We start from the raw sequence: 23941 nt of genomic DNA, 5'->3' as shown, positions 1-23941 counted from the left end.
AATATTAATAATAGAAGGCTTTAGAATCAAAGGTCATGTAGAGGATTTTTCCTCGGCAAAGCAGAGGGTTTTTCCTCGGTAAAGGGCAAGTATTTTTCCTCGACCTTCGAAACTTTTCTAGTCATCAGCTAGAAAAGTTTCGAAGGTCAGTTTTTCACGTTTATACAGTTTGTACATCTACAGAACAGACGCCAAGTACACAAGTCGTTGAATTTCAGTTTAAGATAAGATTGGAAGAGTTCGAGTAGTTTATTTTTGGTAGTAAGAGAGGATATCCTCTTTGAGGTAGTTGTTGCATATATTTGACAGTTGGTAAGCTCTTACCCAGAAGTCTGAAGCGGAAGGCCCTGCAGCTGAAGATGCGAGTAATTTGGTTACCAGTTGTACCCGCTTCTGTGAACTCTTTCCAATTAATTGAATAATGTGAAGTTCTTGCTACAGCGACAATGGGAGATGCCTAATTTCATGAGCATGTCCCTAGCTGATGGAGTTCCTGTTGACGTGTCCGGACAAAACAGTCCCAGACAAAATTTTCCCAGACAAAACAGTCCCAAGAAAACGGACATAACAGTCCCAGACAAAATAGCCCGAACTAAATCTAGAGTCAAAGACATGAAAATCAATTAACAAAGAAACCCCTTAAGTTATTCATATGATTGTATTTTTTGAACAAATATTACGCCATAGATTACGACATAGTTCTTGCCAAATATTGTATTTTGAAACAAGTTTTGTTTTAGTCCTAATTCATATCATTTAAAAACAATAAAACAATGCATTCAGAAGCCTTCAGAATGCACTCATAGATTATGTTTGTTTGTGTATTATGTAATTGTTTGTGGATTAAATTAACAACTTGTTTCCTTAGTTTGTCTGGGACTGTTTCGTCTGTTTTCTTGGGACTGTTTTGTCTGGGAAATTTTTGCAAGTTGGGACTGTTTTGTCTGGGACTGTTTTGTCTGGAACTGTTTTGTCCGTACACGATTCGTACCTTAAGATAGGAACTACGTAGTTAATGAAAGCTTTCTTTTTATTGGACAAAGTGGTGGCTAAGACTTGGCTTGAGACTCAACAAAGCTTTGAGCGATTAACTAGCCCGGTTTTCGGCAAGAGCGCCGCGCGCCAAGTCGGTAGAAACTATCAAACCAAGATCTTTGATAGCTGTCGAAGTTCCAAAAATGAAATAGTTAATGCGCAGATTGCGGAGTCCCTTCACAAGGAGAGCTTTACTTTTGGTTAATTCGATCGACATTAGATTTTCAGTTCACCATTTCCAAATTCTTTTGATGTCTATACCAAGATTACCTGGATTGCAAACAAAAACTTGTCTTATCCTAGCATACAATTCATGTTTTTTTATAAGTAAAAATATTTCTGAAATGTGTTGTTATCGCTAATTAAAGTTTGATTTGTATGAGTGTTTTTTGTGTTAACTAAAGAGATTGATTAAAATTTTTTGTTACAACTTGATTAAAAGTAATTTTTTGCAGATGTTTATAGTTTCGTACCTCAGATGTTTATAGTTTCTTACCTACAACAGATAACATAATCATTTATACGAAAAATGTTTATTTGATTTCATTTTACCTACAAGAAAAAAAGTTTTGGCAAAGTTTTCAAAAACTTGCATTTCTGCGTTTTACCTGTGAAACGGTGATGGTCAATTTGGGCTTGAAAATTGATCGCAAGCAAAATTTGTAATAATTGCTTTCGAACAAAATTTGAGGCAGTTATTGTAGTTGTGCGTGTTTTTCTAAAGCGAAGTTTTTGTATGATGCCTTTTGGACTTTTCGGTTGCCAGTTTTCTGATGGGGGGGGGGGGGGGGGGTTTGTTTGACCTCTCTCAAGCTAGCTACAACCAATAGCGACAGGATAACTTTTTAATGCTTATTTATTAATGCTATTTTTTTGGTCTAAAGTTAGGTCTACAACGGGCATTTCGATGAAAGTTTTCATAAAATATAGACTGCGCTCTGGGGGTTCAGAAAGTGCCTTTAAATATGCAGTTATTATTATCATGGCAACTGTCAAATATATATGAAGAAGCTAGGAAAGTTGGATTTCGTTTTTCTAACCATTGAACGAATACTTAGATGAGTTCAGTTGTCAGATGTCTTCTATTTGTCCGATGTCATATACCACTAGATAGTAGGTTGAATTATTTCAATTCGATTGTGCTTATCTTTTGTTCAGTACAGTATTTTAACAAAGAGTGTTAGCTGAAAATGTACAGTGTATAAATAGTCATAAAGTAGGGAGTAAAGTTTTGGAATATGCGTCAAAAATGTGGTCGCTATCGAGATCTTTCGGATCAAAACTGAAGTTTCAATTTTTAGTTTGCTTAAACTCCATTCAGGCTTGATTAACTGGGTACATCAGAAACGTTTCAAAAACTGATGGCAGCTAGCGAATGGAGTTAATGGAACGAAATAACTTATTTCGTGGAAACGAATACTAACAAAACATCGCAAAAGATTGCTTTTATTGGAAAGCGTTCAGAAATGAAATAATCTTATTTTGTGGCATAGGATCAAACCGTTATTAAATGAGTTGTAAATAAATATCTTTGGTTTTTACAGTATGAGAAAAAGTGGAATGGTTAATGTGAATCAAAGTTAATTTGGCCATTTTTCTTATATATTTTGTTCCTCATTCTGAACTTTTTCCTTAAGAATTATTTTTTTTGTGTTTTGCTCTCTTTAAGCTTTGCGTTGGTTGATATAATGGTTGAAAAAAAAAATCATGCACTCGTTTTATTAATTCATTTATAAGAAGACAATTTTTAGTGATAGTCGATTACTTCATAGCTTCAAATGGATTTTGCACCATCATTTTCACTGTATTGATTGATCTACGCCTAATTTCTACAAAAAGTTTTCTCCAAAAAACTTTCCGCTAATGGCTACAAACATCGGGTTTACTGCTTGCCAACTCCATTCGAGTTTTGTTTTTCTGAAACCAAGTGCTTTTCAATCATTTGAGTTCTCATATTTTTTCACATTCCAGTCTTCGATTTTTAATAATAGTTTTTTTTTGTAATTTTCTACAGATGTTGATTTGATAGAATAAACTTATAGTCAGTGCAAGTAAAATTGTTGATTATTTTATTAAGGTTGGTTAATTTATTAAGTGTATTAATTCGGCCCGCTCGCTCAGCTACATACAGCTATTGCCGTACTTATACCATGAGTGTTTTTATTTTCGTGGAGAAACGATAATGGGGAAAGAGTCAGTATTTTAAAAAATTGATCGAGGGAATTAAGTTACGCTAAAATTGAACACGCCTTGTGTTTGTTCAGGTATGTGCCGGGGGATGGCACTCCGCTGCTCTCTCTATCTCTGGAGATGTCTATGTCTGGGGTTGGAACAACCACGGCCAGCTGGGACTAGATCCAGCTGAAATTGGCAGTGTCGTTAATACTCCAATGCTTCTGGACATAACTAAGAGCAATTCCGACCTTCAAGAAGCTTCCCTCAATTCTTTGATGAGTAGTTTTGTAGACTTTAAGGATGTCGCGTTGGGATCCAGGCATTCGGTGTTGTTGGATGTTGATGGTGATGTCTGGACCTTTGGATGGAATAAATACGGCCAGTGTGATCCTGACCTATCTCATGGTGATCTGAAAGAGCAGAAAGAAACTGTTGTTAACTGGAAACCAAGAAAAAAAGATCTGAAGAAAAACGCAAAAGTTATGTCGGTTGCTGCAGCTCCGTGGACAACAATATGCGTCGTTGATGATTCGGAACAACGTTAAATTTTAAAGAAAGATGAAGAAAGAAAAGTGTGCGTTAGAGAAATAAAAAAAACCGGATCTTTTCCGTTTGTGCCCCCCCCAGTACGTTATGCTCCCCCCAGTGACAGAGCACGTGTCATTACATAGTAAATCATTATGTAAAAATATTGCACGTGCGTCTGGGGGTTGCAAATAATATGCACCCACTAAGCTGGGGGGGGGGGGGGGCACAAACGGAAAAGATCCAAAAAACCAATGAAAAGGCGTATTTCAAACAATGATCAGTTCTTGTGTCTGCATTGGGACTACAAACTGCACCCGCTGAGCGTACTTGTAGATAAATTGATTGTACATTTACTGACCCCATTTTTGCGGTCAAGAATCTGTCAGTAGTCGAATTCAGTGAATAGAGATATTAGCACGTGCCAAGTGTTCCAAATTTAAATTCACCAAGGCGTGTATCATCTAACGTTGGCCAAATTACAGTTTTGTGTACTATTGTGGAAGATATGGATTTACACTTAAAGGCAGTTGAAGCAGATACCTATTATTAAGTTACCCTACAAGGGAAGGGACAGGCAGTGAAGTTCTCTTTCTCTTCACCAGATAATGAAGGATCGACTGGCAGCTCTCAAAGGTGTAAGTATATTCATTTACCAAAGTTTCGCTTCGTATACAAATCTGCTAATACCCAATCGTGTGGGGTGGGGTGGGCGGTTGGTGTTGGTGTGTGACTATGTGACTATAATGGGGAAAACCCTAGAATTGATCCAAAAACGCATAAGTAGGCCTTTGCTCACCGTATAATTCCCTCCTGTTTTATAGTTCAGTAGCTCTGAAATATCAGGGTGACTTTGTTGTAAAATTTTGGGGTCTTAAAACATTATAGTCCCCCCGTCTCCTTAGTGGTCATATAACGGATCTTTTCCGTTTGTGCCCCCCCCCCCCCAGCTTAGTGGGTCCATATTATTGCACCCCCAGACGCACGTGTCATATTTTTACATAAGGATTTACCATGTAATGACATGTGCTCTGTAAACGGGGTAGCATAACGTACTGAGGAGGCACAGACGGAAAAGATCCCATATAACGTATACCCCCTACTCCTCTAGTTACCGTAAAGTAACCGCACTGGGGTATGATTTTCTTGGGGGGCTACAATGGGAAAGACCCAAATTTTGTGTTTTCAGCCAGATAACAACTCAGATGCAGAGCAAGAGCGAGACTTGGAAGCAAACGGTGGTAGGAAGGCAAGTGGGGAGGGGAAGGGAAGCAAACGAAAGAGTGGATCTGGATTCCTAAAGAAGGGCAGTGATGCCAAAGAAAAGAAGAAAGAACAGCAGGCGAAGGAAGAAGAGGCCAAAAAAGCTTCATTCCTCAAAGAGTTTCTAGTCGAGGTTGGTTACAGATTATTGCTTTGGTTGATTTCTTGATTCTTTTTTGAATCTGGAACTCATTCTAGGCAATAACCCAGTATACCTAGTCGGTATTGAGGCTTGTGCCGTGTTCGTTAATCTCTCTACTAGAAGTACAAGGTCAGACTCTTTAATGCTAAATATCAGGAACGTCTGTTCATCATGGGGGGGGGGGGGGAGTTGTTCAAAAACCATTTGTCTGGGAATTAGGTCTGAAACAGTCTTCAAGATATTAAAATGTTTATCGAAAAAAAGAATAGTCATAACAAAAAGATTGTTGTTTCTGCAGTATTTAAAATTGCTATAAATAGTGTTTCTTTTGTAAATTTAAGGTAGAAAAGGTGAAACAGTGCATAGCGGTTATTGAAGGGAAAGTGGAGGAGCTCAAGACAGCGCACGCCAGAATGCTATCCAGTGAAGAACCTCAAGACAGTGAGTACATTTGATAGAACAGTCGTACGGGGATCATATATTCAATGCATTTCTGTAGAGTACCATGTAATTGCGCAGGTTAGCCGAAATGTATTTGCTATCATTTGAATAGCGTTAGCTCTTGAAATGCATAAAATGAAATCGCCGTTTTTAAGCGCCGACGAAACTTGCCATTAATGAGACTATGAGACAAGACAAACGTAAAAGTCAAATAAAAAGAAACAATAATTACACTCAAAACTCGAGGTCCATATTTAAAAGAAAACACAATAAAATCAGAATGCCATCAGATAACACCTGAGGTAAATAAATTAAGCTGTACATTACTAAATTTGATATCAGACCTGTCCTTAATGGGACTCCGTTATAATTTGAAAAAAGACAACTGAAAGGGCAAATTTCAAAATAAAGTTTTCCTTTTTGAAAAAGCATTATTTAAGTGACTAAAACATTAGGTATCCACTGAAATCATTAAAAAGACTCATTTATATTATCTCTTGATATATAATTAGGAAGCAGTTGAAACCATTAAATTTTGCTTCATAAGGAAGAAATTCGTGCCTGCCTGTTTTTATCCAGATTATGTCATACAACTACAAAAAGAATCAAAAACAGGTAGAAAATTTTTTGAGAAAATCAAATAGTTTAGCAAGAAAACGGTTTCGCAGCCTTTTAAACAATAATCTATTCACCGAGGACATTAAAGACGCACAATTAGACATTTTTTTCAACGCCAATGGGACCTCACCATTAGTGTGATTATTGAGGAAACAAAGAATAAGCTCAAAAGTTCACAGATATCCAAAAATGCATTTTTAAATGAAAATGCGTGATATCAGAGCCAAATTAACCTTTACTTGAAAACAAAAGCTAGAAATTCATTTTTGGCGAGCTAGAAAGAGCATAGGACCTACCATGATAGAGGCTAAGCTTCCTATTGACTGGAAAGAACATAAAATATGACAAAGCTCAAAAATCTATTGAATTAAAGAAAAATTCAAAAGCCGTAAATCATAGCGTTCGACTAAAAACAAGAAGATCAGATTGCAATTCTTTAGGAATCCAATTGAGATTGCTATTTGTGAGACTAAAATTTAAGACCAGAAAAAGCAGTAAACACGGACAGACTTACAAATTTAACAAATAAATTTACGAGACGGCAGTATTGGAGTCATTAATACTTTTACATTTTAAAAATTAAAAACTTTTGAGGTATTTGAATTCTTCACTTGGGTCTATTTTTTGTCAATAGGTGCTTTTTTTGAAGAGTTTATAGAAGAAAGGCAAAAGTCCTAATGAAACTATTGTCCGAGCCCTAAAGACGTCAGTCAGAAGATATAAGCAAAAAAACAGGAAATGTATTGTTGGTTTCTGCAAAATTTTCTTGATAACTATCAATAATGAGACTAATTTAGAAGATGACCGAATCAGAAATTATTGAATTCGTTCATTTTAGATCCAAATGAGGCAATTGAGATCTTTCTTCATCTAGATTATTCTGAATTACTACGAAACGATAACAAGCACAGGTAAAAGTTAAAACTACGAAATTTTGCGAGATAACGGTGTCTAAGCCGTCAACATAACATAATCACAAAGGTTAAATATGTATCATTTGACTTTCTTTAGAGGGTAATTGGACCTATCACTATATTGGTAATTTGTCAAGCAAACAAACATCAACATGAAAAATGGGCAGACATCTAAAAATCACGTGTTTTTTAAAGCTCTTAGTACCGAAGTCAATAAACCATTATTTAAATGGACAAAATTATTGAGCTGTCTTTACTGAGACTTAGCTACTGGTCGACCGAAGTACAATTTTGTCTTGAAAAAAATATACAAAGTCGTAAGAGCCGTTGTATCAACTGAAAACACGATTGCATTAATCGAGTCATGATACTGCAAAAAGAATAAAAGTGCAGCCAAAACACAATTCAATTTAAATTTTTGAAAACACTTTGTCAATGCATTAAAATCTTTTAAATCATTCTCAGAAGCTACTATTTTTTATTGGGGCTCATGGCCTTGTAAGTGGGACTTGCTGTGCATGAACTTTGATTTGAAACCATTTTTGGTAAATAACAAAATTTTTTTGAAAAAAAAGATGTGCCGCAATACAACCAATTAATTTTGAATTGTAACCGTCCGCGAAGAGAACAGAACAAAATTAACCCTGATATAGCTGGGCGTCCTGATATAGGGGTAAAACCAATAACACTATTTTTGACAATTTAACAATTTTTTTGCAAAATTAACAAAAATTTTGGCAATGATTCCGTAAAATGTGTCTACTATTCACAAAACTTAAAATCTCGATAAATCACCGGATAAAACTAAATTAAAAAATCTTGTTAATTTTATATTTTTCCATTACATGGGCTTTTTAATGATACCACTTACAGCTCAACGATGAATATATAGATCGGCCAAAGTTGACAGAACAATAAGAAAAAAAACCCATTTGAGTATATAGTTCCTCTCTCCCACTAAAGTGGGGACGGAACAATTATCAAAAGCTGATTTCCCACAGGAGTTAACCAAAACACTGTGTACTACTTGAAATCAACAGACTAATAGCGCTGAAAATTTACTATTTTGAAGCAGTGTTTTTGGCCACTAATTTGTATTATCGAATTGGATGCAAAATGTTTGCTTGTTCTAGAGGATACGAACGAGGTGGAGGAGTTGAATGGGAGCATCAGACGAGAGGCATCTGACGTCAGATCTACACTCAAGAGTATGTACTAAATTAGGCTCACCTGCAATGACATCAGCCATGTCAACTGGCATTCATTTATTTGGATAACATTTGAACCATTTTTGAACAGATTGATTTGGAAGGGAGACGGAGATCAAAAGCTTAAAAAATTTGTATTTTAGTACTAAGTGATCATTTTGGAGGTTGCTATATGGAATTCTGTTGGCTGTTTCAGACATAGCCTAGTTTTCGTGCATTTCCAAGAATCTGGCGATCATTATTATAGCTGCGAAGCTGTAAGCTGAGCGTAGCTATATTGCGGTGCTCTTGGTTTTTTACAATTCAAAGAATTTGAATTGTATTGGGGCGCTGTCTTTTTTTTAAGATCTGTTCACACATTTTCATGATTTTTGAAGTCAAATTGGAGTAGTGATTTTGGTCACGCCGAAACAGGAAGTGGAGCGAAAAAGCGAGTGGTTCTGCGGCGTGAAATTTTTTCGCTCCAAATTTAAAGTAGAGTGAGAAAACGGTGTTTGAACAAAAATTCGCTTTCTCGCTAGTGGTTTTTTGTTCACATGCGGCAATTTCACTCTGATTTTTACTGTTTTTTCGATTTTTTGGATTGGATTTTTTCTAAATGGCTTTTCCAATCCATTCATAGTCCGTTCTAGGTTTAGTTTTCTGTTTAGTCATTGAAAATTCTTTGAATTGTACGTCAGGACTTGTCCTGCTATGTTTTTTGTTTCGTCGTCTGACGCTCTTTTTTCGTTTTACATTTGTTCACACAGCAGAGCTGAAAAAGTCAATTTTTCTGAATGACTTCTTCCTCCCACTAACGGCATTTGCGCGCGTGACGTCATTTCTCACTCGCTTTAGCGAAAGTTTTTAGGTTATTTGCGTGATTAGATTTTGATCATACGTGACTTACCTCACTCAATAAAGTGACTTTTGCACTTTAAAACTTAAGTTTAATTTGAATTTGTTTAAGGTCAAAGGAACTCACATGTGCAGTAAAGGTCCCTAATAAGAGGCTTCTGTGGAATGAATTTTAACAAGCTTTTAATTTATCGCTGAATGTTTTTAGCCTAGTTTTTTGAGCGGCGTCGATTTTTCAATTTAGATCTCTATCTGTTTCTATCTCAATTATATGGCACGCAGGTCTATTCTTTCGCAGCTATTCCGGCAATCTGCCGGCTATGTTTTAATATATTTTTCAAAGAGATTGCAAATCTGAGCTGTCAGTCTGAGCTATAGAAAGTGGCAGCATTTTAATACTAAACGTCTAAAGTGCGCCGAAATTGTTTTTCATTTCAATACAAATAATCAATGAAATTAGCTCTAATAAAAGCATTTTAAGCTGACGTGTATTTCCCGCCTGATGAAGCAGTTTACTGGTCTCTCGCAAATCGTTTGATAGCAATTCGTCCGGCAATAGTCGGTTATCTTTTGTTTTTATGTGAATTAATTGGTTGTTAGGTAACAGAACCTAGCAATTATTCAGGTCATGCTGATGAATAGCGACCGTCAGCCTCTCAGGGGCTATTATTTAGGCGCTCACATTTTTACGATTCAAAGAATTTGAATAGTATTGGGGCGGTGTCTCTTTACGACTCAAAGAGGAGTATTAGTGGAGCGAATTACTTGACGGACAATTTTTTTTGAAATGTAGGATGTGAAAGTCAATGCCACATGAGAAAACTAAGTGTTTAGGTTAAACGGCTGAATGAATTGATGAGAAGAGAGACTGGTTTTCTGTTTCTGTGGTTTTTTTGAGAGAGCGAAAAAGTAGGTTTGAAAAAATATTTGCTAAGCGAGCAATATTTTTTATCACGTCCGGCTTTCTTTTTCGAAGTTTAAATTTTAATTCCATGATTTTTCATCCAAAGGTGTTTCGCTCAATTATCTAAAGCAAAAGTAATTTTTGAATTACTTTTGACCATGAAATATTGCAATTCTGGATCCAATTCTGTTTTTTTTTACCATTTTGCCTGGTTTTAAGCTTTTTTAAGCAGTTTTTGTTTTCGTTTTTTATAGTTTTTTTGGGAAGTTTTGGGTAGTGCGGGAGGCGTGTAGTTGTTCTTTCAGTTTTATTGTCTTTCAAATCGATTGAGCACTATTTCTGTGCTGTAGTTTTTTCTTGGTCAATTCTGAAGAGCTATTCTACATGTTTTGCTACTATGAGGTGACAATTGAATGCTAGACATGGCATGTTTCACTGAAATAAATGATAATTTTCTTTGTCAGGTTTTTTGTTCTTTACATATTTTAATTGTTGTTTAATTTTTCTTCGACAAGCATTGGGCGGGTGACTGATATACCAGATTTAATTGAAAAATTTAAGAAAAATTTTGCTGGACAATTAAGTTTTGAAGTTTTATAGAGAAGAGATTATTTTTTTAATTGCTCTTGAACGAAGTAATTTATAAGCGTGTGTGTCTTTTTTTTATGCAAAATTTTGACTTTTCGAGTGACTTTTACGCCCTTGACTTTTTGCGTTTCGCGTGATCTAAGATTCACTCTCACTCACAATTTCGAGCAACTGAACTCAATTGGTGGCAATTTAATACTAAAAGTCAGATGAAAAGTGCGCCGAAACTGGTGTCATTTTTTACTTTAAATCTTAATAGTGGTATATGTTAACCTCTAATGTGGTTATTTGAAGCCCACTTTAGAACTTCTTAGTCCCATTTAGGCTATCCCCCCCCCCCCCCCCCCCGACTGAAGCAGGCTGCAATTGATTAGAGCTCCCACTAGTCGTTCGAGAGCAATTCCTCCGACGTTTAGTCGGTTATGTTTTTAATTGGCCATTCGTCATTTCCTTTTCTTTTCAACGGTTTTTTCTTTGTGAAACCATTTTGTTAGATTGTCAAATGGTAACAGTTTAACTTGTTTTTCAGGTTCTTGGTAGTTTTTACCCTTAGTTTTTTCGGTGTCGCAGCTAAAAGTAAATTTTACCAGATGCAATTTCAGTTTTTTGTCTGTTTGTTTTCATGATATTTTTTCTGAAATTGTTTAAAATCTAATTTTATTTATGATGTTCATTAGGTCAGTGAGGATTGCCATTTTTTTTACTACAGTCATTTCTGGAGTTTTTTGTTTTTGTTTTCAAAATCTGGTCACACGTTTTTTATTTTTGAAGTCAAATTGAAGCGATGGATTTGGTCACGCCAAAATTTTTTACTCTAATTTTAAAGTAGCATCAGAAAACGACGCTTGAAGAAAATTTCATTGTCACGTAGGATGTGTTCTTTTCATAAGCGTCAATTTAACTTTGATTGTCTTACTGCTTTCCGATTTTTGATCGATTTTTTTTCTGACTGGTTTTTCCAATCCATTCATAGTCCATTCTAGGTCTCGTTTTTTAGTTTGTCAATGAAAATTCTTTGCGTACACAGGCAATAAAATTCAGGCGTTTGAGCGATTTGTTCCTCGTTAGTTGGTTATGTTTGTGGTTTGTAAAGGGCTTTATTATAGCATCCAAGTTATCAATTTGAGATGTGAGTTCTAACTGTGTGTTATATGATGGAGAGATATGTGGGTGAAATGATACACCTGAACTAATGTGGAGAGAAAAAACAAGTTAACTTTATTTGTACTATTGGCAGAATTAGCCGCCTGATCAGTAAAGATATAATCGCAATTTGACATTTTTTGTTGGACAGAATTGTAGGCGGTTGGTTGTTTTTAACTGTTCGCTACGGGTCCTTTTCCCCCAAAAGCTCGCAAAGTATTGTACGCGGTTGTCTTTTTTGTGAAAAGTTGGCTGTATGTTGTGTAGAGATGGAGACAGAAACGGATAAAGTAGAAGAGTCGAATCATGACCAGGTCACTGTGGAAGTGCGTATTCGCAAGATACAACAGTCCACACTATCCCGCAACTTCATAGACACCATGACAGAATACAACAGGTGAGAAAGAATTCTCACAGGAACTGAATTTACGCGTTTTTGCGAGCTAGAATAAGCTTGCCGCATCTGGTCCTGCCTCGAGAGACATGGCCGTGCCTTAGCAGTCCATGGGCCCCTAAATGAATCTATCACAACCAAACATATGTTATGCGCTGTACAATAATTTTTGATCTATTGTCCCAATTTTTTTTGCTTTTGATCTGTTGCCCTAGCAGCAGTATGACCATGTATGTTTTTAATTTGGCTCCTTCATAATGGTCGGTCTTAGTTGCAATAGCAAATACCACATTTTACGAGGCTATAAACATTAGGCTACGCAAACTGTTATAGCGTTAGAGTAAATTTGTTGAGACAGAGTAGTGAGATCAAACATTTCATTCATGGGGTGGGGTGGGAGTAGTAAGATCCTTTTCCTTCAGCTCCTGGCATTATATTATAATCTGAATTTCAAATAAGCTGTCGCCATCTATCAATAATTTGATTAAAAAATTATTAGATTAAATCAAGAATCAGTGACTAGAAAACGAAAAACGAAACACATGAGAGATGTGATTGTTGATTGTAGAGTACAGAACGTGTACAGAGATGGTTGTAAGAAGAGGATGAAGAAACAGTTGGACATAATGGGCAAGCCACACGACGACAACGAACTGGAGGAAATGATCAGAACGGACAACCCAAATGTATTCAACCAACAGGTAAATAATTCTCGAAGATGATAATTTGTATTCCGAGAAATGAACCGCGCTCTGGCATCAGTAAAACCATAGCCGAGACTAAAATTGATCTGTTCTGGTGCTATCCATCCTTATTAACTTGGAAGAATTTGCGCGTGGTGTTTATTGTGTTGAACATTTTTAAAGAGAACATTGTTTCTTGCGTAGTGTTCTTTTTCTGTTGTCGAACTAGGTAACTGCCTTTATTATGTATCCAAAAGTGAATGTCGCTATATTTTGGGTGTGAAGTTGGCCCTGGACAGCAAGGAGGGGAGGAAAGCTCTAACTGAGGTTGAGCTGAGACACAAAATCCTTAAACTGGAGCGGTCACTCCAGGAGTTGCACGAACTGTTCCTCGACATGGCCAGACTGGTCGAACAACAGGTGGTTATTGTACAGTTTTCTCGATAGTGGTTTGATTTGTTTTGAGGACAGATTATGGTCAGGTTATCTACTTAGTAATGCATTTTTGGCTATCAGCATATCAAGGCACGTTAAGACCATACTGCTGCCGTATTTGGGCTAAGGTGAATTGATTAAGTGGTTCAAAGCCATCAAAAGATCTCTTGCCTTACATACGTGGACCCATAGTCCATATGTTCATTTCCTGTTTTTCAGGTATGTTTGATGGGTGATGTGTTTTAGGGTGAGGCGATAGACAGGATAGACTACAATGTGGAGCAGTCTTGTCGAGTGGTGGCCAATGCCAAAGTGGAGACCAAGAAGGCCGTCAAGTACCAGAAGGCTGCCAGAAAAGTAACCAGTACCTCTTTTGCAACCTTAACAGCCTCGCTCTTATTATCAATGCGCGCGAAACGATAGTTGTCAAGTTCTTTTGGTCTAGAAATCAAATTGGATTGTTTGATTAATCGGTTTACTGATCGAAAGGAAAATGAAAGATACAGACCCCAATTTCCATTGTTTCAGAAAATTTCTTCCGTAATTTGTCATTTTGTGTTTTAGAAAAAGATCATAATCGCGTGCGTAGTTGTGGGAATAATTCTGGTTGTCATTCTAATCGTGGTGATTGCAGTGACGTAAATCCTCACTCAACTCATCCAAAGACAACTCCTCCTGTTCAAAGAAAGAGGAATTCAACCAACTCGCAAATGATGAACCAAACTCGGTAGAATGCGTATAGCAGCCAGTCGTCTAATTTTTTAAATATATTCATTCTTACTACATTTCTCTGACTTGAATTTTGTAGAAAGTGTTGTGATGAAACTTGTACACGGTTAAAGTTTGATTATAACTGAATTTTTTCAACCTTGAGATCGTGCGCTGCTAGTCAAGGAAATTTTTGGGGGCTAGCTCAATGGGTCTCTATCAGACTGAGAAATACAGCCGAAAAATTCCCGCTCTCTCATTGGTCAGTTTTGAGTAAATTGTATAAAACGTTTCAGGAAATTTTAAATAAAATAGCGTAACGAAGGTATATCCATGGTCGCAATTTCGCCTTGCCGATTTCAGGGGGGTTTGTGGTAATAGGGAGGCCAAGTGGAGGGCAACCCGATCTCACACCATGTATAATAAACCGACTGATTTAATACACCATTCTTTCATTGGTTGTGCTTTATTTTAACCAATCATGTGTATGGCTAATCAAATCAAAGCATTGTCTAGACTTCTCATTCTGCTAAACTATTCTGCTTTGACTGTTCGGAAAGAATCCTTAGCCCCAATCAAGAGCGAAGGAGGAAGCATTTTTAATTGCTCTTGAACGAAGTTGAACACTGTTGAACTTCTTAGTCACATTTAGGCACCCCCCCCCCCCGACTGAAGCAGGCTGCAATTGATTAGAGCTCCCACTAGTCGTTCGAGAGCAATTCTTCCGACGTTTAGTCGGTTATGTTATTGAGTGCTCTCAAACAAAGTTTGTAGCAATTATAAACCTAATGCAAATTTTTGCTGGACAATTTGCCAGCTGACGCTTTCAACTTTCTGTCCTCAAAAATGGGATAGACATGTAAAGCACGGGGATATTATATGACTGAGCCTTATTAGGCTCTAAGTATGCGCTGCACCAAAACTGTTGAGGAGACATTGATGATGAGAAGGGTGGTCCCTAATCTTGTGTCACCCCACCTCAGTAAACCCAGATAATTGCAAACTGACGAAGTTGAGCTGCCACAAAGTTTTAGTGCCTGGAATTTTTTCAGCATTGGTTTTCTAAGTGCTAACTGTAAGGATGACGCAAGCTGAGCTGAGAACGCTTCAGAGGCAAATTTTAGTGGTTCAAAGGGCAGTTTCATACACGTTTCGAGCCTACAGTTTTAATAATGGGGTCATCCAAGTTGGCCACTATTTAGTTCATATGTTTCTATTTAGGGGCAAGGAGTAGCAAAATTCTTTTTGTTGACAAAGTAGCTTTTTCAACAAAATGACGGTTCTCGTTAAAATCGAGTAAAATTGCTCATTTGAATAGTTGGGAGCACAAAATTAATTGATTGTCATGGGTTAATGGGTCAGAAACCGATTAATGGGTGTTATTATCACTCAAATTTTCCTTTTTTAAAAAAGTTTTCACACAAGTGGCTCCTAAATTGTTTAATAGCCGCACAGCGATAGCTGGGGCTATTATTGGCCTTCTCTTGGTTTTTTTACAATTCAAAGAATTTGAATTGTATTGGGGCGCTGTCTTTTTTTTTAAGATCTGTTCACACATTTTCATGACTTTTGAAGTCAAATTGGAGTAGTGATTTTGGTCACGCCGAAACAGGAAGTGGAGCGAAAAAGCGAGTGGTTTTGCGGCGTGAATTTTTTTCGCTCTAATTTTAAAGTAGAGTGAGAAAACGGTGTTTGAACAAAAATTCGGTTTCTCGGTAGTGATTTTTTTGTTCACATGCGGCTATTTCACTCTGATTTTTACGGTTTTTTCGATTTTTTGGATCGGTTTTTTTTCTAAATGGTTTTCCCAATCCATTCACAGCTCTTTCTAGGCCTAGTTTTCTGTTTGAATTAAATTTTAATTTCTCGACAGTAGTTTTTTTGTTCACATGCGGCATTTTGACATTGATTTTTTGTTTTTTATTTTTGTTTTTTTATCTGATTTTTTTAAATGGTTTTCTCAATTCACTGATATTCCATTCTAGGTCTAGTTTTTTGTTTAGTCAATGAAAATTCTTTGAATTGTACGTCAGGACTTGTCCTGCTATGTTTTTTTATTTCGTCGTCATGATTTTTGTTACGACCATATGACGTCACAGCCACTTTTTGTTCATTCGCTCATGCAATTTCAACTGAATTGCATGTGTGACGTTATTTTTCGCTCTTAGTGGAGCGATTTTTTTTGTTCATGCGCGTGATTAAGTTTTTGGTCACACTTGACTTACCTCACTCTCAAAAATGACTTCCTCACTTTGAAATTGACTTTTATTTACTTTAATTCAAAGAGATAAGGTCAAATGGGTGTGTGTCACTCTAAATGAAGGTTATTTGAGAGCAGCTATTAGAGGCAGCAAAAACTTATACAGATTTTTAATATAACATATCAGCCTTCAATGAAAAGACGAATTTTTTTGGTCTGTCTTTGTACTGTTTTTTTTAGACTGCCGATCTACGAATCTATTGCGGCTATTTTCTGGCAATCTGCCAGCTATGTTAATTAAAAACATCTCAACAACGAACGGTTTCTAGTACAAATTTTTTGTCTCATTCAAAAATTTTTGGGATCTGTTCTGTTCCTTGGTGGGATGCAGATGTGGAAACTGACTGAAACCCCCTAAACAACATGACACCGAACTGCCTGACAACCACGCAGAAACTATCTCGAAACGTAAAGAATTTAATTGGAATTCATTTGAATAACTTTGCATTAAAGCAATAATAACTTTGCAATAATTTTTCTGTCAAAAATACAGTTTTACTGTAATAATAGTTTTATTGGTGTAGAGGATTGGAGCACAATTTAACTGTTTTTGAAGCAAACTGTATTAAAATTTGCAATTATCTTATTTTGCTACTATAACACACAATGTTGTTTCAGAAGGTTTTTGCTTTTTCAACATTTTAAAACGTTTCAAATTCCAGAGAATTTCAAATAACAATTTGTTTAATCACTCGCTCTGCTCAATACGCATTGAAATAGCAACTTATCAGCATAGCTATTCGAAACAATCAGAGTCAATGGTAAACACAAACTCAAAACAGAACGGTAACGCAATAGAACACAAACTTTGGAGGACATCTTTTTAATTAGTTTTATTATTCTTAATTACCGGGTCTATGTCACGAGAGTATTGATATTAGTCCAATTGTCTTCTCATTACGTTGGAGTGAGCTTTACTGCCAGACTACTGGGTCTTTTTGATGTATACATTTTCTACGATTACCCTGTTGTTTGTATTATATATTGTATTACTCTGTTTTTTCCTTATTTCATTTCCGTCTGGGGTCGAGGGAATCAATCAATTCAATTTCCTGAGTCGTATATAGAATTATGTGGCTGCATTTCTTTTTTCCCGTTTATTATTACAGAATAAACTTTGTCCTGTTTGATGTTATTTTTTGTCAGCTCCGGAGTTTGTTTATCCCAAAATTGGATTTAATCTCTTACTGTATTCTATTGAACGTTTTGAGTGTACAACTCAAATTTGCTCGCTCAATTTTTAAATATCCTTAAAATCTGCTCCATTTTCGAAACTCTATTTTTAATGATGTTTTTCTAACTGGTTTTAAACTGTTCATTAATAGCTGCAAAGCAACAACTGGGCCTATTACTGCCCTTCTTTTGATTTTTCTTAGATCGATTAACACTGATGATTTCGAAGTCAAATTGAAGTGATGGCTTTTGTCACTCCCAAAAAAAGGAAGTGAAGCGAGAAGCGAGCAAACAAATTGTGCGTTGTGAAAATCTCTCCCTCTAATTTTAAAGAAGAGTGAAAAAGCGCTATTTGAACGAAAATTGGCCTTCTCGCTATTAATTTTTGTTCACTTTTCGCAATTTAACATTGATTTTCACTTCGTTTTTCCAATTTTTGATAAGTTTTTAAATGCTTTTCCAATCCATGCATGATCATATTTAGGTCTTTTCTGTTTAGTCTTTGAATTGTTGGTCAATATTTGTCCGGCTATGTCGTAGTCAAGAATTTTGTAACGACCCCATTTCGTACAATCACTTCAATTCTGCTTTTTGTCGTTCATTCATGCTATTTTGACTGAATTGCGTGGGTGATGTAATTCTCGAATCTTAGTATAGCAAGGTTTTCATTTGCGTGATTAATTTTTGGTCCCATGTGACTTACCTCCCTCTCAAAAATGGACTTCCCCACGTTTTAATTAAAACATATAGACAAGTGAGTATGTATCACTCAATAACTGTAAGTGATGGTAATTTCAGCGCAGCTAATAGACACAGCAATAAGTTACGTTTAGCCTTACATCGCAATTGAAAAAAAATGAAGTGTTTTTGAAACCCCAGTTCTATGAAGCTATCAAGGCTATTTTTGGCAATCCGCGAGCTATGTTTCAAAGTGATTTTTTGATAGATGGAGCAGTGGGATTGGCTCTAAAAGTTTTGTACATTGGAATCCTTGGCCGATATTTTGTTACTTGGTATCCTTGAAGTACGCAAAGCTCTAAAATAGAAAGTTAAGAAGCTCTACAGTAAAAAGCATTGCCGCCTGATTATAGCAAAAAAACTGTATTATTCAGTCAAGCGTTTTCGCTTGATTAGGGGAAATGTTGGCAACAATGTAATTTCAACAACAAAACGAATACACCAACTTGTCAATAATCAATCGAAATATTTCTATTTAGGTTTATTTTATTGACCAATTGAAAGTTCTCACTTGTTTTGTCTCCGTTTGTTAGTCAACTGTTGAGTCTCCGTGATCAGCCATCCCGTTGATATCGATGAAGCAATGAATTCAAGAAAAGGATCAACGTAAAAAGAGATAAAATAAAACAACTAAATAGGGCTCAGGTATCTGATAGCAACACAAAACAAATCATATTACAGTTATTACCAGTGAACTACCAATTTACTACCCCTCATACAATGAAAACATATATGCAATTTGTTAAACATTAGTCTACTGAAAATATGTGTTCGTTTATAATTATTTTTTTCTTGTGGGAACAAAATAAAAGATTTTTCGGAGAGGGACCGTAATGACATGCTCCAATGTTCCAACAAATGAAAATAGGCAAAAATTGGATGACAATGCTTTGGTTGGCTACGCTTAAGTCATATAGAAAAATAAGAAAAAAGGGGACTATGAAACATTAAAATTTATATTTCGTAGACTTTTTGCACATCAACTACGCGCCTTCTCTCCAGCTATCTTCCGCAGAAAAAGAGAGGAACCAATTTAACCTTCTAGTTGCACATCTAGTATAGTATCCTCTTTCCTCTTAGTATAGTATCCTCTTAGTATAGTATCAACAGAAGTGAGTTTGCCCCATGGAAACCAAAAGATCACAGGAAAGCTGAGAAAGGAGTCTAGCAGAAACAAGGAGGCTTCACGGGACTCACTTTCAAGAAGGTGATTGAACACGACATTGGCAATATTACAAACTTTTTGTTTGTATTTCCCTTATTATCAGATCTTATTATTATTTGGTACAACAAACAAAACTTTGTTGAAATTTTCGATTTCCGACAATTGTCGTTGAAATAACTTGGAGGGGTTTAGAAACTATTGATTAAAAGATTAGTGACAATGACGGTAGCATGGCAATAAAACGTCTTTGATTTCAGGTATCAAACATATTTTAACTTTTAAAATGAGGATTCATTAATAGTTTTTGTCAAAGACTTAGAGGACAATAGAATTTCAAAAAGAAAAAATCATGGACCAGAAAAATTCCAAAATTGAATTATAACGTAAACCACTTGCAGTTTTTGTGATAGAATTTTTTTTCTGATCTATTATCTTATCCCTAATAACTCTTACCCAATTTTTCTCCCAACTATTTTTTTTTCTCCAATGAAGTTTGCAACTGTTTTTGCCTTTTGGAATTATCAAAAAGGTACCAAATTCAAGTTAAAGTTCTTGAAGAGTAGATTTTGTGTTGAAGAACAAATTTTTGAAATACAATCATGCCCCAATCACTCATCCAAACTGCTTAGTAATCTTCGTAGTAACCATGCTAGGTTATTTATGATTTGTATGACTCAGCAGCTGTGCAACGATTTAATATGATGTCTTGAAAACCATACAGAAATCATATAATTATTTTGAAAGCCGAAATAAGGCATAATTCTCATTTTCGTAGAAGTTGAAAAAAGATCTTAGAAATCTCAGATCATTTTTATCATAACAAAGTGCCACAAATTGACTGGTGCTACAAATCCCCGTGTATTGTAGTCAGGTTAGATTAAATTTATTATATTGCAAGTGCAAATTACGTTTGATTTTTTGGGATCACTAAAGCAATACTAATTTGGGTTGTATACCTATTTAGAAAAAGTCTTTTTAGCCAAAGAAAAAATTTGCATGATTTTATTAATTAGCCTTTATAGGTGAAAACTAGATTCAGAGAACATCAAAACTGTAGTCAAAAAGATAAACTTACCTCATTAGCACCCAACTAAGCTATGAATTTTGCATTTCAGTGTCTTTTGACAGAACAGAACAGAAAGTGATACCGTTGAATCACAGAAGTGATGCCTTATCTATTAAAAATATAAACGTTAATGGAATGGAATGAGAAAAAGAGGGCTCATTCTTAGTGATGACAATGGTACCATATGAGAAATCTTGGTATTCTTCAAAAAATTATGATCCCTTTCGTTTCCTATTAGGATTGTGCTAAGAAACCAAACACAGTGAGTATAAAATCATTTGTGATCTCTGTCTGAAATCAAAGAAAATCCCAACATAGACTTTTTTTCTGAATAAGGTCAATTAAAAAGAGTTTAGTATCGCTGGTGTTGTGATGCAAGCAAAAACCGAAACGTTTCAGGCGTAAATAAATTCTGCTGTTTAACGAGGAGCGAGGAATGCTTAAAAAAGTTTTTTGTTTCAGGAGAATATATTTCAAATTGGTCAATTTGACTTGTGTCCCGATATTTTCATTTTGAGTTTACATCAAGAAGCTTTTCAATTGACGACATAATTTTGTCTTAATGTTGTAAAATTGCAGCTAATTGATCTCCTCATAAGCCAGCTAATTGTTAAGGTGACTTTGGAGATGCTTGTTTTGGTTAATTAATTGTAATTAGTTGGGAACTTTTATTTAATCCTGCCTTTTACGTACTCTTTTTCTATACGGTCATTTAGTTTGATTATTCGTCCGCCTCACTGCCTCCATAAAGAGGCGTTATTGAATCTATTCGATTGCTTCATATTGAATCTGCTGAATCGATAAAGCTTTAAAGCTTTCATATTTTGATATTTGTTGTCTTTAAATATTAGCGCGATTTCGAGTTTTTGTAGTACGATTGCAGTCGTGTCACGTATTTTTTTTTGTTATTTGCAGGTCTCAGTCAATGGCTGGGCCTTCTGTCTAATGGCGTGTAATGTAATCTGTTAACTTGTTTCTCATTAAGTCTATCAGTTTCAACGGTAAATATCTAACAAACAGTCTTTTTAGTCTTTCTAATCATCTTTGTCCTATAACATGATCTCAGTGATGATAGCTCTCATTGAAAATCTAACAGTGCATAATCTAACTTGTTTAAAGCATTCAATTCATATCTTAAGGTTTTGAACAGTTTGAACAGTATGGTCTTCTTGCAATTTTATCGATGTTGTGAGTATTGAATGTTTTTAGTCCAATTGTTGTCCTTTTAGTTATTTTCGTTAACCGCAGGACTCATTGAATATATTGTGAGGGCGGGCTACTTGAACATTCAATCTGGTTTTGGTTGACATCTGCCTAGTATTAGAAGTTAGATACTGTTTTTTAGAAAACGTTACTGAATTTTAGGTTGTGGTCTGATTTTGTTCATCTTTTTGCTCCCTGTCACTTAGTCTGATTGAAAAAGGTCTCATTAGCTCTTCAACGAGGGTTTTATATTATATAACCATTCCATGGAGTTACATACAATTTGATTTCTTAAAATTATTTTTTGAAACTTTTTGGCCGTTTTGCAGAATTTTTGTAGTCCTATTGCTTAACCTTAATTAAAAAGGGCTTATTGGCTCTCTAGTAAATCATAATTTGGTCTAATTAATGTTTTTTTTGTCTTACCTAACATTTTAAAGAGGTTAGAGACTCATTCTTCCTTAAAGTTCTACTGATCTTACGCTTTGGCCCGTTGGTAGTATTTTAGTGTCTCGTCGCCTCCTCTGTTTAATGACTGGTATCATCGTCTCTCTCTTATGAGACATAATTGGATAATTAAAACTCTAATTTCATGAGTAATTAAAGCCCTCATTATTCATATTCATAAAATTTTGCTGAACGTCTGAGAAACTTAGAAAATTTAGAATCTTAGAAAAACTTAAATACTGTTTGTTTTGAAAAAGTATTGACGAGCTTGTTTTGTCTATTGCGGTATTTTATAATTCTCTTAACTGTCCTTCCAATTTCTAATCTTTGACAGGTTTTGTTGGCTCCACAATGAATCATTATTAAATATTTTCAATTGGTTGCTATTCAAATCTAACTGTTTCATCGACTTATATTTGTTTTCTTCCCAAGTTTTGCTGAACATTTTATTTGCTGTCATTAATTGATGAGTTTCAAGTTAAAGCTTGCCTCAATTTCCAAAAATTCTCTCCTTATTTTTTTTGAACAGTTTAAAAGTTTTTTTTGCTTATTTTTTACATCTTGTAGGCGTTTTACAATTTCAATTAAATGGGAAGTATGAATATTTTGAAGTTTAGATCAAGCCTCAATTTCTGAGCACTACTTGGTTGTCTTGTTTTTTTGTTTTATAAGTTTTTGTTATAATGAGTTCAGTTATAATGAGTTTTTGGTATAATGAGTTTTTGTAAAATTGAGTTCAGTCGTTTCCCTCTATGCACAAAGTTTGTGAGTCCTGAAACTTACGTCAAGCCAATTTAAAAACAACCTGTAAACATGGCACGTTACAGGTTTTTTTGTACATTGAATCAAAATTCTTCGAGAAGTTTTGCAATTTAAATTCAGAGAATCGCGGTTTGGTGCAATCGTATATGATTTAGATTATTGAACATTTAAAATTGCCGTTTCCAGTTTCAATGGGTGAGGGTAAAAGATAAGAGACTGTTTGAACGGCGTGGTTATTTTTTTTTCCAATTTTTACTGAACTTTTTGTTGTCATTAATTGTTGAGTTTCAGATTAAAACTTCCCTCAATTTTCAAAAAATTTTCTTATTTTTTTTGAACAGTTTGAAAGTTTTTTTGTTTCTTTAAATCTTCTAGACGTTTTACATGTTCAAGTAAATGGAATATACAATTATGTCGAAGTTTACATAACATCAAGCCTCAATATCTGGGCACCACTTGGTTTTCTTGTTTTATTGTTTTTTATAAATTTTTGCTATGGTAGTCTTGCTTTATTATCAATTAATATAATGATGTGTAGAACTGAGTTCAGTCATATCCCTTCTTATACAGAGCTTGTGAGTCCTTAAACTGGCGTCAGGTCAGTTTAAGAACTGAATCTAAGTGAAAACATGGCACGTTACCGATTTTTTTGTACATTCAATCAAAGTTCTTCAAGAAGTTTTGCAATTTAAATTCAGAGAATCGCGGTTTATTGAAATCGTGTATGATTTAAAATATTGAATAATTAAAATTGCGGTTTCCAGGTTCAATAGGCGAGGCTAAAAGATAAGAGGCTGTGCCCCCTCTCATGAGGCTACACGAATTGGTTCATGAGAACTCGTTTTGACTGACTCCCCACTCATTGGGGGAGTAAAGTATAGGGGTTTTCTGTCCCCATTGTGCGACAAGAGTTAACGAGACGCTCCCATCTGTTTGGATGAGAAATGATAATCATCCAAAATGCAGATTTATGATCATATTCTTTCGCCTCCTGCAATAATGATTGTGGCTGTAGCCACGCAAGATTTTAAGAAGTTGACTTCAACGTTGGAATCAACCTGCAAGTGTTGCCAAAGGCAGTGCCAAGACTTTCAAGACTCGTTTTTTTTGGTTG

At 35.5% G+C, this 23941-nt stretch overlaps 3 protein-coding genes across 3 annotated transcripts in view; all 3 read left to right on the top strand.

Annotated features, from left to right (window-relative positions):
* Positions 1–23941, top strand: part of LOC142345753 (potassium voltage-gated channel subfamily A member 1-like) — a 488213-nt gene that overhangs the window by 109370 nt on the left and 354902 nt on the right. The gene's annotated exons all lie outside the window — the stretch shown is intronic.
* On the top strand, positions 2581–3755 carry LOC142346197 (RCC1 domain-containing protein 1-like). The gene is made up of 2 exons (XM_075398709.1): positions 2581–2598; positions 3300–3755. The coding sequence occupies exons 1-2, from the start codon at positions 2581–2583 to the stop codon at positions 3753–3755; spliced, it is 474 nt and encodes a 157-aa protein (XP_075254824.1).
* LOC142345755 (syntaxin-1A-like) lies at positions 3969–14163 on the top strand. The gene is made up of 9 exons (XM_075398057.1): positions 3969–4373; positions 4925–5131; positions 5482–5581; positions 8247–8321; positions 12061–12190; positions 12756–12888; positions 13156–13290; positions 13552–13662; positions 13870–14163. The coding sequence occupies exons 1-9, from the start codon at positions 4344–4346 to the stop codon at positions 13945–13947; spliced, it is 999 nt and encodes a 332-aa protein (XP_075254172.1). The 5' UTR covers positions 3969–4343; the 3' UTR covers positions 13948–14163.

This window comes from Convolutriloba macropyga, chromosome 9 (genome assembly GCF_964194025.1).
Source record: "Convolutriloba macropyga chromosome 9, txConMacr16.3, whole genome shotgun sequence".
Taxonomy (NCBI): Eukaryota; Metazoa; Xenacoelomorpha; order Acoela; family Convolutidae; genus Convolutriloba; species Convolutriloba macropyga.
This window is presented reverse-complemented; position numbering and strand designations above follow the sequence as displayed.